This window comes from Rhinolophus sinicus, chromosome 2 (genome assembly GCF_057876585.1).
Source record: "Rhinolophus sinicus isolate RSI-liver-muscle chromosome 2, RSI-T2T, whole genome shotgun sequence".
Classification (NCBI taxonomy): domain Eukaryota; kingdom Metazoa; phylum Chordata; class Mammalia; order Chiroptera; family Rhinolophidae; genus Rhinolophus; species Rhinolophus sinicus.
Genome location: NC_142502.1, coordinates 155,497,681 through 155,511,337, shown reverse-complemented (window position 1 = coordinate 155,511,337; position 13,657 = coordinate 155,497,681). Strand labels below are relative to the sequence as shown.

The 13,657-nt window shown below is 36.5% G+C and overlaps 1 protein-coding gene across 28 annotated transcripts in view; it reads right to left on the bottom strand.

Annotated features, from left to right (window-relative positions):
* NRXN1 (neurexin 1) overlaps window positions 1–13,657 on the bottom strand; it is a 1,058,790-nt gene that overhangs the window by 568,708 nt on the left and 476,425 nt on the right. For 21 of the 28 annotated variants that reach the window (XM_074331970.2, XM_088796166.1, XM_088796171.1 and 18 more), the window contains 3 exons: window positions 10,110–10,493; window positions 3,440–3,643; window positions 807–833 (listed from right to left, as the gene is read on the bottom strand). In XM_074331970.2, the coding sequence (XP_074188071.2) occupies window positions 807–833; window positions 3,440–3,643; window positions 10,110–10,493 (615 nt within the window). The remainder of the gene's footprint in view (window positions 1–806; window positions 834–3,439; window positions 3,644–10,109; window positions 10,494–13,657) is intronic. The other 7 variants (XM_088796172.1, XM_019719348.3, XM_088796168.1 and 4 more) reach the window with 1 other exon arrangement.

The following is a 13,657-nucleotide window of genomic DNA, read 5'->3' as shown; positions in this document are numbered from 1 at the left end:
AAAACCTGGAAAAGAGAAACCTAAATATTTAGGTAAAGAAATAAAATAAATTTACTTTTAATACTACAACTCAAAATAAAATCACAGTCCTTATATCCTTTCTGGTTCTCTAGTCCATGTAAAACTCAGTCCATGCATCTTTTCTGACTCATCATTTGGCATGCATATCACAGATTTGAAGGGTTTTGGTTATTTATGCAGATATACATTTAGGATGTAAAAATTCATCATGTAAATACTCTTAATAAACAAAGAAAACATTATTCAGAAATATATATATATATATATATATATATATATATATATATATATATATATATAATGGAAAACACATTTTCCTATGCAAAACTGGTTGAATTTAGAAGGATTTAATAGTAACTCTCAAAATGAAAGGAATTATTTTTTTTTCTATATTTGAGTTACGAGATAAAAATAGTTAAATGAAGGCAATAAGAACCACAACATTTTTTCCGAAATTGGTCATGAAGAGAGCTACTAGAGTCCAAGATCTGGCAAAATGACAATGCTACTTGCCTCATCCAAAAGTCTGTAGAGGCTTTTGCACCTTATGTTAAAAAATACTTGTAACCTTTTTTTTTTCACTTAGAGGTAGGAACTGTGGTGGTAAGTTTTCAGCTGTATAGATTTCAAAATGAATTTTTACAACCCAGATGATGGACTGGTATACATCAAAAGCAAATTCATGGATTTTACAAATACATTTCTCTTGCTCTCTCTTTTTTTAATTGACTAGCTTACATCATAATGGAGGAATAACATTTTAAAAATTTTGAATAGGCACTTACTGGAATTACAGTTAATCCTGATACAATCTAGATGGGGAAGAATAGATGAAAAATGAAAATTTATCCTTCAAGGTAACAGCTGCAGACATCCAATAAAATCACAGTCCACCCTTCCGGGGACAGACACATGCAAAGATGGCCACTCCATATCATTTATTCTTTACATACTTCTAGAACCCAGATTCTTTGTTATAAAATTTCACCATTGGAAATAACAATGAAAGGTTTTAAAAAATGGCCAATTCAAACAAAGCTACATGGTGACAAATCTAAGTGAAATAAAGGATTGTTAACTGTCAAAGATGCTTGGCTTAGACTGGCTGCAGCTTTCTCCCCATCTGTGAAAGAACATATCCTTGTTTTCAGCATAATTAAAAAGTGCTCCGTCACAATGGGGTACAGTGCAAGCTCAGCTAGGCTCAGACATCTTGGACCTCCAAACTCTAATATCCCACAAAGGCCAATAGAATCCTTTAGAATTGTGGTGATCAATGGAAAGCAAGTTGAAATGATTCTCATCTCACCCTAATGTTATTTGAGGGTTTTTTTAATTTGTTTTTGTTTGTTTGTTTGTTTTTGTTTTTTGTTTTGCTTAGGCACAAAGGTAACAGCCTGATGTTGACTGGATTCCATGCCTTGTATTAATTAAAGGAGGAAAGAAATGCTGTATGTTTCCTTTAGAAACTCTAATAGCTAAAGAATAGTGTCATTGTTCAGAGCATACAGCCTATCCTCTCTTAGGAGCTAACAATGTTCTCTCTATGTAAGAAGTGTCATGGTTAACACTGCTATTGATTTTCCTTTTCTTATACTTACTTCTTATATAAAAGCAGATTCTCTAAGAACAGAATGTCTGATCTGAATAATACAAACTAAATCACAAGGGTTATTTATAAAGGACTATGTGGAATGTTTTATGTTTATTTTATGTCGATACATATTTGTTGATTTTGATTGTTATATTTAATGCCTTTGGGGAACATGAAAAATGTAAACCTAGATTCTGTTTCCATATAGCTGAGTTTGTCATGTGTCGTCAACCGCATCAGAAAAGTGGTTGCAAACAGCCAAGGACCAGCACCTACACAACTCTTTCCACAGAATGCTTTGCTGTTGGAAAATTCCCATCAATGTTTCCACTTAGGCCAGTAGCCCCTTTGTTGCAACTAGGCACTTTGTTTTGATTGACTTGTAGTAACCTAACATTGTCACTAGAGGGAACTCTAACAGAACAGTAAATGAAAGTGCTGTGTGTTCTTTAGTCATCTTTAAAAACACCCTTAGTATTTAACTTAATTTAACTAATATCAACAGAACATAATTGTATGCAATAAGCTATCAGTGAAACAACTCCATATTTTATGAGCTACCATTCTGCCCAGCACGATGTGAGAATGTGTTCACATTTACTACTCTTCACATTTTCCTACTCCTTTTGTAAATCTATGTAGTTTCAAAATTTTCCCTCCCTGTTTATTCACTGTGTGTGTGTGTGTGTGTGTGTGTGTGTGTGTGTAGCACTTCCAGGAAATACAGTAAAACCTCATTAAGTTTTACTCCTCTTGGAGTTAATGATAATATTGAAATTTATCGGGCAGAATATTTATAATTCTTCATTTGGTAGGAGCAGAGATCACCTGAGAAAAATTTGCACAAACAAACATACAAGTATACAAGTTGTGAAAGGCCAAGTTCAGGAAGAAAACTGATTTCAGTTACTGTACTATACATTAATGGCACAACTTGCATCAAATAATGAGCTAATTATGGATAATTCTTATCCACCCATTAAAATCTGCCTGCTAAGATCTTTCCTTAACAGGATTTTCCCAGCTATTAGTTCATGGTTTCAAATGCAATTAAAAACAAAACTGCTTAATTTTTATGTATTTACTTATTTTTACTCCGCAATTCGAACTTTTTCTTAATTCAGCCTGACCTTTCCCATATTTCATCTGGCATGTTGAGGTTTTACTGTAGTGACTCTTTCTTAATTCTATAATTAAGCAGGAAAGCATTATTTTTCTGTAGAAGAGCCTGTGTTTTTAGTGTTCTCATGGCTGTTTGCCGAGGGCCGCAGACTTTGGGCATTGAAGGGTTGTGGATTGCTGTTTGATAGCAAAATATCACCACACAGTATTTCCAAACAAAAAAGATGGGGTACCACAAAGGCAGCTATTCAAAGGAGAAGCCCAAGGAGTACAGGAAAAGCCACTGTTGCTCTAGATCACAAAGGAGAAATTTGATATTTGGTGCATATGCTATCCAAGTAAATGGACCTGAAAGGATATCATCTATAACCAATCAGAATGCCAGTAATTATAACAATAGGAAATTCAGTTTGAGGCATCTTCAAGCCTAATAATTTATATTTTCAATTAATCTCATTGATACGTATGGCTTCCCTTTTAAGAACCCTCAGTGGTAGAAGAAATCACAAAACAGTAAATTATGTTAAACAAAAGAGAAACAATAAAAAGATGCCCCAAAACCTAAATTAATTTAAAGAATGGAAATGAGACCATTAAGTGTTTTAATTTTCCATGGCAAACAGGCTACTTGATAAATGTTTGCAGGCAAAACTGAACAAAACGTGAAAAGTGTTAGTTCAATGGGGGAAGGTGAGTGGTTACCTAGATTGACCGTCAGTTTCACACGCCCTGCGTCCAGCTCCAGGCGGAGCGTGTCTGCTGAGTCTCTCGAGGTGGTTGCCATTAGAATGCCATATGCACGTTGGGATCGAAACCGTAAGGACACATCCTCAGCCTCTGTGTGCATTACCACGGGGAGCTGGATCTTCATAAACATACTCCCATCATAGCTCAGAACCGTTGCCTCTGTAGATGGGAAATGAATATAAAAGTTCTTGGTCCGTTTAGTGTATTTATACTTTGAAAAAGAAAAGCATGACCAATTAAAGTCTCCCAGATAGAACACAAGACTACAAACTCAGCTCATCTTCTTCAGAAATGAGGTTTTATTTATTTATTTATTTATTTTAAGCTGGAAAGAGAAGTCACAGCACGGAGAACTTCCTTCATGAAGTATCTGCCAAAGTCCAGAAGAAGATATGTCTGCACTTCGCTTTTGGTTCCCATAGCGCCTTCTACCTATAGCATTAATCGTGTTGGATTATCAGTGTTTAGGTATGTGTCTCTCTTCTCAAGAGCAGAGATCGATTCTTTTGTGTATCCACAGTGTGAGCCTGATTTGAAACACTAACAACTATTTAATGCATGCTTATATGTAACTAAGCCACACACCAGTTCTGTACAATGAACCTTGGCTCTGGATCCTTCATCTGCAAAATGAGGGGATCTCATCTGCTACAGGAGAATCTTTAGGGACTTTGCCTATCCTAAAAGCCTATGATTCTAAGAGAAGTTACCTAGAACTTAAAATGATCTGTAAGTACAACCCTGGTATCCTGAAAATATTAAGCTATTGCCAAAATGTCAATCACTATATTCCTTGGTAATATTGAGGAAGGATGGGGGTGGGACTGAAGAACTTGTGTGTGTGTCTGTGTGTGTGTGTGTGTGTGTGTGTGTGTGTGTGTGTGTGCGCGCATGCACTCGTGCACACACATGTTCCTAAAGTGGATTGCTTTAATAAGGAAGTTGGTTAATACTGTATTAAACACATAAAGAAGTGAATATCAAAAACTGTTGAACACAAACTGAGTGTTTTAAGAAATCATCAGGACTCCTTAATGTTAAACACCACATGGTAGTACAATGTTACAAAACAAGTATAAGTCATTTTGCTTTCTCATTGTTTCTAATAACTCAGAATATCATTTAACAAAAGAAAAACTACCTCGAGTCAAAATAAACTAGGGACTTCTTATTATCTTGTCTACGTACATGACACAGCAATTTACCGATGCAACTGTGCTTATTATTAAGATTATATTGCTGGAGTTGTGGTTTTGCAAGTTTATTTTTTCAAAATGTCAGGGAAGTCAAATATTCCTTCTAATACTTTACTCATTAGTTGTTGTCATCATGAGACTGAATGCACATCCAGAACTGATAAGCAGTGAATTCCAAGGTCTCTCCTTGGCACTCTTCTCTTTTCCATCCACCTCTTGACTGACGGGATCTCCCTTAACTCACGTGCTCACTCCCCCTAATATATTTGTTATTGGCCCTGACTTCTCTCTTGAGCTCCATTATCCATCCATCGCCTACTTGATATATCCAAATTAAATATGACAGGCACCTTACTAAACTCTTGATTTCCCACACACACACACACAATGAACAAACTCGTGCTCATTCTCCAATGTTTTCTATCTTAGCAATTACTGTAACTCCATTGCTCAGACCTTCAGCTTTCTGATTTCTATCTTACCTTCTCTGCCGTGTCCAATCTAAATGCAAGTCTGCAAGTCTTGAAGGCACTAATTCCAGTCCATTTCCTGACTTGATTGCTTCCTACCATTATCCCTAAAGTACCTCAGACTCTGCTCCAGTCTCTCACCCAGACCACTACAATCGCTCCTACTTCTACTATTGCTCCCCATACACAGATGCCTAGCTAAACTTTTAAAGAGATAAATCCGATTACATCACTTCATTGCTTAAACAATCACCTCCCACCTCCTCCCCAGCCCCCACCATTAGATTCCCACTGCAGTTAGAATAACATTTATATTGCTTTTTTTTTTTTTTTCCCAACCTATAAAGTTTGGTGTGATCTGGCCCCAGCCTATCTCTCTGGCCCCAGCTTCTAGCATCCAGCCCTCCTCCCTTGTTTAGTAAACGCCAGCCCTACTGATTCCATCTCCCGTTCAAGGATTTATACTCTATCTTAAAGGCTTCACCCCAGATCTTTAGATGGCTGGTTCATTCAGCATTCAGGTCTCTGGCTAAATGTCAGTTCACAGTGGCCTGCTGCAAGCACCACTTTAATCTCCCCTCCAGTTATTTCTATCTATTTACCATTTAATTTTGTTTTTGTAATTACCATTTCTTATTTGTTTATATAGTATTATCTGTCTTTGCCCTTTAGGATCTTGGTAAGTGTCAAGAGGGCAGACGGTGGGCTTTCCTGTTCATTGTTCTACCAACGGAGAGGGTCCTAAAAAGTGCCAGGCACACAACAGTCTCAACAAACATTTACTGAATTGAAGATCGCTCTTGACACTGAAGATATATGAAATAATTTACTACAAATTTGGATGTCAAACTTGCATATATGTTCACGGAAGAAATTGAGCATTCTGCCTATTGTAAGTGGAATCTAATGTTGGTAATTTATGTGAACAAAATATTTACCGAAGTCTACTTTGAATTGTGGTGCAAAAGACAGGTTAGGAAAGGGGTCTGCGTACCAAAACGAGTGTCCCATGGCTAGTCACTGACCTAAGCACTGAGGAGAAAAATATAATCCTGTTAAAATATTATGGTTCTACATCATATCACATATTTTTCCTATTAGATAAGAAGTTTCCCAAATGGAAGCAATATCATAAGAGACAGAGTTCAGTGCAAAAAAAATCTAATAGCCATTGTTCAAAACATCATTATCACGTGATTTTAAAGTTGTAGTGAACTCTAAGAAAAAACAACAACAAAAAACAGAAAATATGTTTCTAGTATAATCTTAAAAGAAAGTTGATCTTTACTATTTCTTTTCTTCAATTACAGCTAATCATTGTCCCTACCTATAAAACAAAACCTGAATAAAAGTTTAAAAGCCATTATCAGTTACTCAGTTACTGTGGTTTCATATAGATAAAAGGACTAAAACATTTTTAGTTTTCTCCTATTTATTTAGTCTGTAAATTTGGTCTCTATTATTCAATAATCATATTTTTAAAATGATGTCATATTCTTCTATGAAATGTAGCTTAATTTGATTGAAAACTAAGTAGGGGAAACATCTTTTTAAAAATACAGAGGATTGATAATGATATATACATATATGTATATGTGTGTGTATATATATATATATATAATGAAACACAATCCAAAGTAGAAAAATAATTAGAATCATTGGCCTTTAACATTCTCCACAAAGTTGTAGGAATGCATAACATAGTAAAATAATAAAACTCGTGTGCCCCTGAGTGCAATTTAAAAAATTCTCAATATGAAAATAACTTGTTGATAAATGACAGATGAATGCCTAAAGGATTCCTCACAATTAGAGTTAATGTTTAATTAGACAAGAAATGGAAAGTGCACAAGGTTGTCGTCTAGAGTTGCCAAATAAATGGTAAACAACATTCTGGCATTTGAAGGTTATGCGATTTGGCATCATCCTTTAACGTTAGTAAAATTATTTTATCATTTAGAATACAAGAGTCCTTTAAAAGGTTAATTTCAATACAATACTTCCCAACGGGGGAGAAAAAGTTTCAACTCTGTCTCCTGTGTTTCCTTCCCCCTTGTCTTTAAGTTTGATAGATTTGCTTTCCTGTGTTATTCCTTCTTGCAGTCTAAAGTGTACACCTGTGCTCCGTTTTGCTGAAAGGCAGTCACATGTTGTGATCCACGATGAAAATCAGACAGGGAGCCAAATTATATTGCTCTGACATCTGTCCCTCCATCTGTTAGAGTTTTAACAAACAAGTATACAGTAGACCTCTGGTTATACCATATACATATAACCACGAATAATTTCTGTATGAACAGGTCTGTATAAATTTTCAGTTTTATTAAAAAATAAAGCAGGAGGGAAGGTGCTGCATTTAATTTATATTCCATTGAACATTATTTATATATTACTCTTCCTTATGGGATCAATATACATAAAACGAAATACTATGTTCCTAAGTCAGCAAACACTCTGTTCTTCTAAACTCCTTTGCTTGCTTAATGGAGAATGTGATTGCAACATCATTCCCCATGCGGCATTGCTCGTGAATTTGAACATCTTTTTTAACTGCTTTGGAAAATTATCTTTATAAATTATCAATTATTACTCAATAATAGCAAAATAAAAACTTTGTAAGTGTCCTTTGTTTTGAATTTCAAGAGTTGCCAGTCAACTCTTAGGTGATCAACAACCGTATACTATTAGAGAGTATCTGGAGAAGAGCCACAGTGAAAGCCCTTTCTTATGAGTTGGAAACCCCAAGGGTTGGGCATGATCTTGTGTTGACTGAACTAGGGCACAGCTGGGAACGGGACAGAAGCCAAATTTCGTGGTGTTGAGCATGACAAGCATCCTGCATCACCCTCTTCTCAAGAGATGCAATAATGTGATCAAGAAAATTAATTCTGAAAAGCAAAGACTTCTCACAGTATGCTGGGTAGTCCAGTAACAAAAACCACACAGAAACATCCATTTTCTCCTCAACACACTACCGACCTGGAGATAAAGAAACCTGTAGAAATTTCCAGCCGACTGTCAGATAAAAATGTATGCCAGATCCCAGTGATGAAGTTTGCTATTAAATTATCATTTGCAAATGTGCATATGCTCGCTACCCTTCCTTCTAATTACTGCGATATATAAAGAGCCGCGCATTCTGGCTCAGAAAGCTCTAAGAATTCTTTTTATTTCTGCCATCTGTAGTAGCGGAACACTGCCACTGGGGGGTACACCGTGCATATTTAACTGCGGGCTTTTGTAATTCGGGTGACAGTTCAGTTATATCCTTGTCTAGCTTCACTTAAGCAGGAGGCATCAGAAAGTCTGACCGTGCTCTGAGTGACTAAAATGAACACTAAATCTTAAATCATACAGGTGTGTTAATCTGACATTATGCCTAACTGGAATACATCGTCTGAACTTGGTCACTCTGTTACTGTTGCTGACCCCTTTTGGAAATTCCTAAAAACCAAACTATACAGAGTAGTAAACTAAGATTAGAGGAGAAAATATACAGAGACTATAGCCCTTACAAATGAAAACTGTGCAGAAATAGCTAACCTCTAATGACAATTCACAGGAATTGCAATTAGGTACCAGGAGAATGAATGAATCTATGTGATTAAAACACCCATCTATTGATCTATGTAATTGTATGACACACAACAGTGATGATATTTTGGGAGGTAATTTAAGATCGTTATCAGATTATTAAGTTATTTTTATTAATTATATATTAATTTAAATGATAGAGCTGGTAAGTTGATGAATCTCCTCATTAAGATTTATATATTAATTTAAATGATAGAGCTGGTAAGTTGATGAATCTCCTCATTAAGTCACATTTCAACTTTGGAGTCTAGAAAATCACCACTTTTTCTCTAGAAAGTGTTAAATTAAATAAATGAATTAAACTATTTCAGAAATGAAGAGGGGAAAAAAACACACCTAAATATGCATGGCTTAAAATATAGTTGCTAGTTACTTTCAGGCATCTAAATAGAGCAATGTTATTTAGACCTGAGAGGACAATGGATAAACTCATCAATATTTTTTCATATTGATTTTTTTTGTTCCATTGCTAAAAATAAGTGGCAATGGGTATAGAGTCGAAAGCATTTATCTGAAACTCTTAGGTCGATGGAAGGATACGTGTAGACCTGTTTGCTCTATGTCTTCCTTTAGTCTGGTCTGCAGATGAACTGCGGCAGCTATCACTCTTCACTGTTCCTTTAACCCTCATTCTTCTCCTAATGGGAGTGGAAAATAAAAATAAAAATGTAGCTTTGCCTCCTGTTAGAGATGGAAATGGAAGCACCTGCTCAGAGCTTCAACAGACATGAAGCCTTAACGTCAAACATGTAAATGAATCACGTGTGATCAGTGAGGTCCGAGGGAAAGGTAAGTGCCTTAGAAATTAGGGTTCATTTCTGACAATGTTGGTATAACCCGGATGCTTTAAAGTCACCTTACTTTTCAAATTCCAAACTTCGGCAAGTTGACTGAAGTGAAATGAGCAGGCTAACCTATTTCTCATGCAATCGTGTCAGGGAAGTTGCAACTTACAGTTTAGCTTGCTTCAAATGCTATTTTTTTGGCACAGATATTAGCACTGGATGCCATAAATATATCTAATTCATATCTTCTTTACCTCCTAGTGTCCTGATATTTAAAAACTGGGCAAAATAGAAAGTAGTTATCGTCTGTTATACATCGTAGGCCCATGACCTAGAGGATACAAAATATCCAAATATTTATTCCTACAGTATACTTAAAAAGCTGTGTCTTCCCAGAATCAGGTCCTTCGAAAATCATTAAGGACGCATCAGTAACACATCAGGTGTGGCTGCTCGGCTTTCACAGAGTTTGCTTCAGCAGAGCATAACTTCTGTTTGCACGGTCAGTTTCAATTGGGAGTCAACATTTAATACACTTTTCAACTCAGGGGAGTCGGCTGCTTGGTTTTTGGAATCCTACCTCTCTCGCAGGACCTGCCAAGATAGCCTGTTCCAGAACAATCACAGACATATCTGTTCCACCCATCCCTGCACATGCCATTGTTTTTGCAAGGGTTGCTAAGGCACGGTTTTGCTGTTTCCCTTGAGCAGGAGGGCTTTACTCCAGCAGTACTTTGAACTTCAGCCATTTGCCGGATATCTTTGCTCTGGCCGTCGATGAACAAATCTCTGATGCAGCCCACGTAGCCATAGTTGAGCAAGGCGGTCCACACCTCAGTGGGGAAGACGAGGCCGGCTTTATTCTCTGGCAAGCCCCCCAGGTACAACTCATCATCCAGGTCCAGAATCTCACTCTCGCCAGGAGCAGTGTAGGGTGTGCGCAGCGTGTTGACAGAAATGGTACCTGTTGGGAAGATGAGAGAACACATAGGTCTTTAAAGAGTGCAACATGTTCTAAATATCACCTCTCTTTCATCTGCCAAAGGGTGAACTCCTTGAGGGCAGATATATATAGATATATTTTTAATTTTTGTATCTATTCCTAGTGTCTTGTACTTCTCAGTGGAATGAACGAAAATTTGTGGAACTAAGTGACTTTAGAAATAAGGCAGACCATAACTAAAAGGATGATGCAGATGCAGGCACACCTCAATTTATTACACCTCACAGATGTTGTTTTTTTTTTTTTTTTTTTTAACTAATTGAAGGCAAGACCCTCCGCCAGCAAAAAGACTGTGATTCACTTTATTGTGATACTCTCTTCCCGCAGTGATCTGGAACTGAACGCACAATATCTCTGAGGTATGCCTGTATTTGACTTTGTGAATAAAAACCAAAGTGTACCAGCTAACAAAGAGTGTTTGTGAGTCTCTAACGGCTCAGCCAAGAAAGGAAGAAAGAAAGGAAAAAAAAAAAAAAAAAAAAGAAGTAAGGAAGGAAAGAGATATTGACATTCTACATCACTCTACAGTCAAGAAAGAAAGACAGGAGAAACTGACATTCTATATATTACTCTCTGGAATAAAGTCAGACTCTCTCTAGTTAATATTCATTTTGAAAGCTGGTATGCATCTGGAAATTATGGTATTCATCTCTAACTGACTTGATTGGTCTTATTGAACATAATATTTTGAAGATTATTTATGTCAGAACCTGACTGCATCACTCTTAATCATATGAAGCTATCGATTAACCATTAAGATCTCGGTTTACTCATACCAAATATGGGCACAATAATATGACCTACCTTATACTGTTGCTTTGAATGTTTAATAAAATAATATTAGTAAAGTCTAACTTATGATAAGTACTGCACAAATGTTGTGTATCATAATTAATTACAAGAACCAAATCAAATTGGCTGTTTACTTTTTAAAAACCAAAATAGTTACTTAACTAAAGTGACAAGTTTTTTCCCCTCACTCCAAATATAAGAGGAAAATAATTCTATTAGCTTATTAATATACAAGAACTGTCGCCCTAAGCATAAGATTAAGAGTAGATATTCACATGGGATTGAGAATCACAGGGGAAAAAAAAAAAAGATATATATATATATATATATATATATATATATATATATATATGTATACATATATATATATATATGTATGTATGTATATATATACATATATTTACAGAATCTAGTCAAAGAAGAAAAAAATGAAAGACAGAAGGTGGTTTTTAATCAACACTTCCATCCTACACCACCAGATTACTCAAAATTCCACCAATATTTTATCTCCAGAAAGCTTTTGTAAAAATGCAACTATGATACCTGAAAAATGTACCACACTGACCCATTACCAGACTATCCCAGATTTATATTTTAGGTCTAGACCATAAGGCAGAAGAGGAAGAGTCTAAAGAGGGAAAGTGGATTAGAAAATGTCTGATGCCATGCCGGCTGCTGACACAGCCTCAGGAATTTGAGGGGCACAGACACGCAAGAGGGGCCTGAAGACAGAAGATGGGTACAGAGGTAAGGCCACGCAGGGAGAGTACAGTGTGGACACAGGTTGGGTAGGAAGATGCATTTTGGTTGCTTTACAGAATACCTAACGCCTGACCCAAGTAAAAATATGCCTGTGATAAATGTGAAAGGTGCGTCTAACTAAGGACAATAGGGCAACTGGTTTCTGTACTATGCCCAGGATCATTCCAAATCCCAGGAGAAGGGGCATTTCTCCATATGGAGAGTGTAACAGGATCTGTCTTTGTGAGGGAGAAGGGCATGGGAGCCACTAACAGAAACTGTGCAGGGAGCCAAGTCATTACGAGGACATTTGTCTCTCTAGACTACCAGAGAAAGAAATGAAAAAGGCTCCTAGGGGAGAAACACTCAAAGGCATTGCTATTTTGGCCTTCCAAAGAGGGGAGTATAATAGGGTTTTCAGAAGGTGGCAGCAAGAAGGGAAGACAACAAAGTACTCATTTTTTTACTGTGCACATTTGTACAAGTATCCAGAAGGAAACTCATTTAGCGACATGCAGGCACCATAAAATCCTACTTAAAAAATAATCCTACTTAGAAAAAAAAACACCATCTTGGGGAAATGAAATACATAATTTTGAGAGAGAATGGTGACACTTTTCTCCCCCAAATAGAATTTCATTACATGCATTTTTAACTGTCCAAAATGCCCTAAGAAGTGAATTAACAGATGATCCCTACCCTCTACAGCAGTTAAAGTAAGTTAGAAAATGATGAGAAAGAATGAGTGCTAATGACAAAAGGAAAGGAAAACATTAAAAACAAACAAACAAACAAAAAAAAACACACCTATATACTACATGTGGAAAGCGAAGGGTTGTATGCAGTGAACACAGTGACTTATGATTATGAAATAAAACAGAGAGGTTGTGCCATCCTGTTTTCCAATTAGTTCAAGGCTTACTCGAAATAACTATGTAATATTGAGAGAGAATTGTTAAACAACACAGAGCAAGTGAACAACAACAAAGTTTTACAAGCATGGGAATATGTTTTTAAAAACATGTTAACTTTTTCCATATGTCCTTTTTTATTCATGCAACAAGCTTGATGCAGCTCAGGGGAAGAAGGAAAAAAAACACTTGGAAAAACTATATTGTCTTTATTCATGATGTTCTAAGTCTGACATTAAGGGGAAGCTTGGAGGATTCCTGAGATGAGGGAATTCAGTAGCTTGTGTCACACCCACTCTCTCGTCTCCTCCACAGAGTTCCATTGCTCAGTACAACATGTAGTTTGTATATTCAGTGCTTCTACACTCTCAGGGGCAAAACTGCTGCCAGGTATTTCAGACACTCACCCACATATAGCTTGTCTGACAGTGAGAATGGAGTGACTGGATCTCTGGAGTTTTATTTATGATGTGTTAGTGTCTGTTTTGAGCAAAGTAGTGTAAGAAAGTTCAGAAATGTTTTTTATGAATGTACTTGTGGTGGGCAGATAAAGATATTCACTATAACTATTTTCTGGTCACAGCACCTAAAGTTAATCCACAGTTTTCATAGATTTACATACAGCCCAGTGCATACAGGCACACACGCTTGCAACACACTTGCACACACACACACACACAC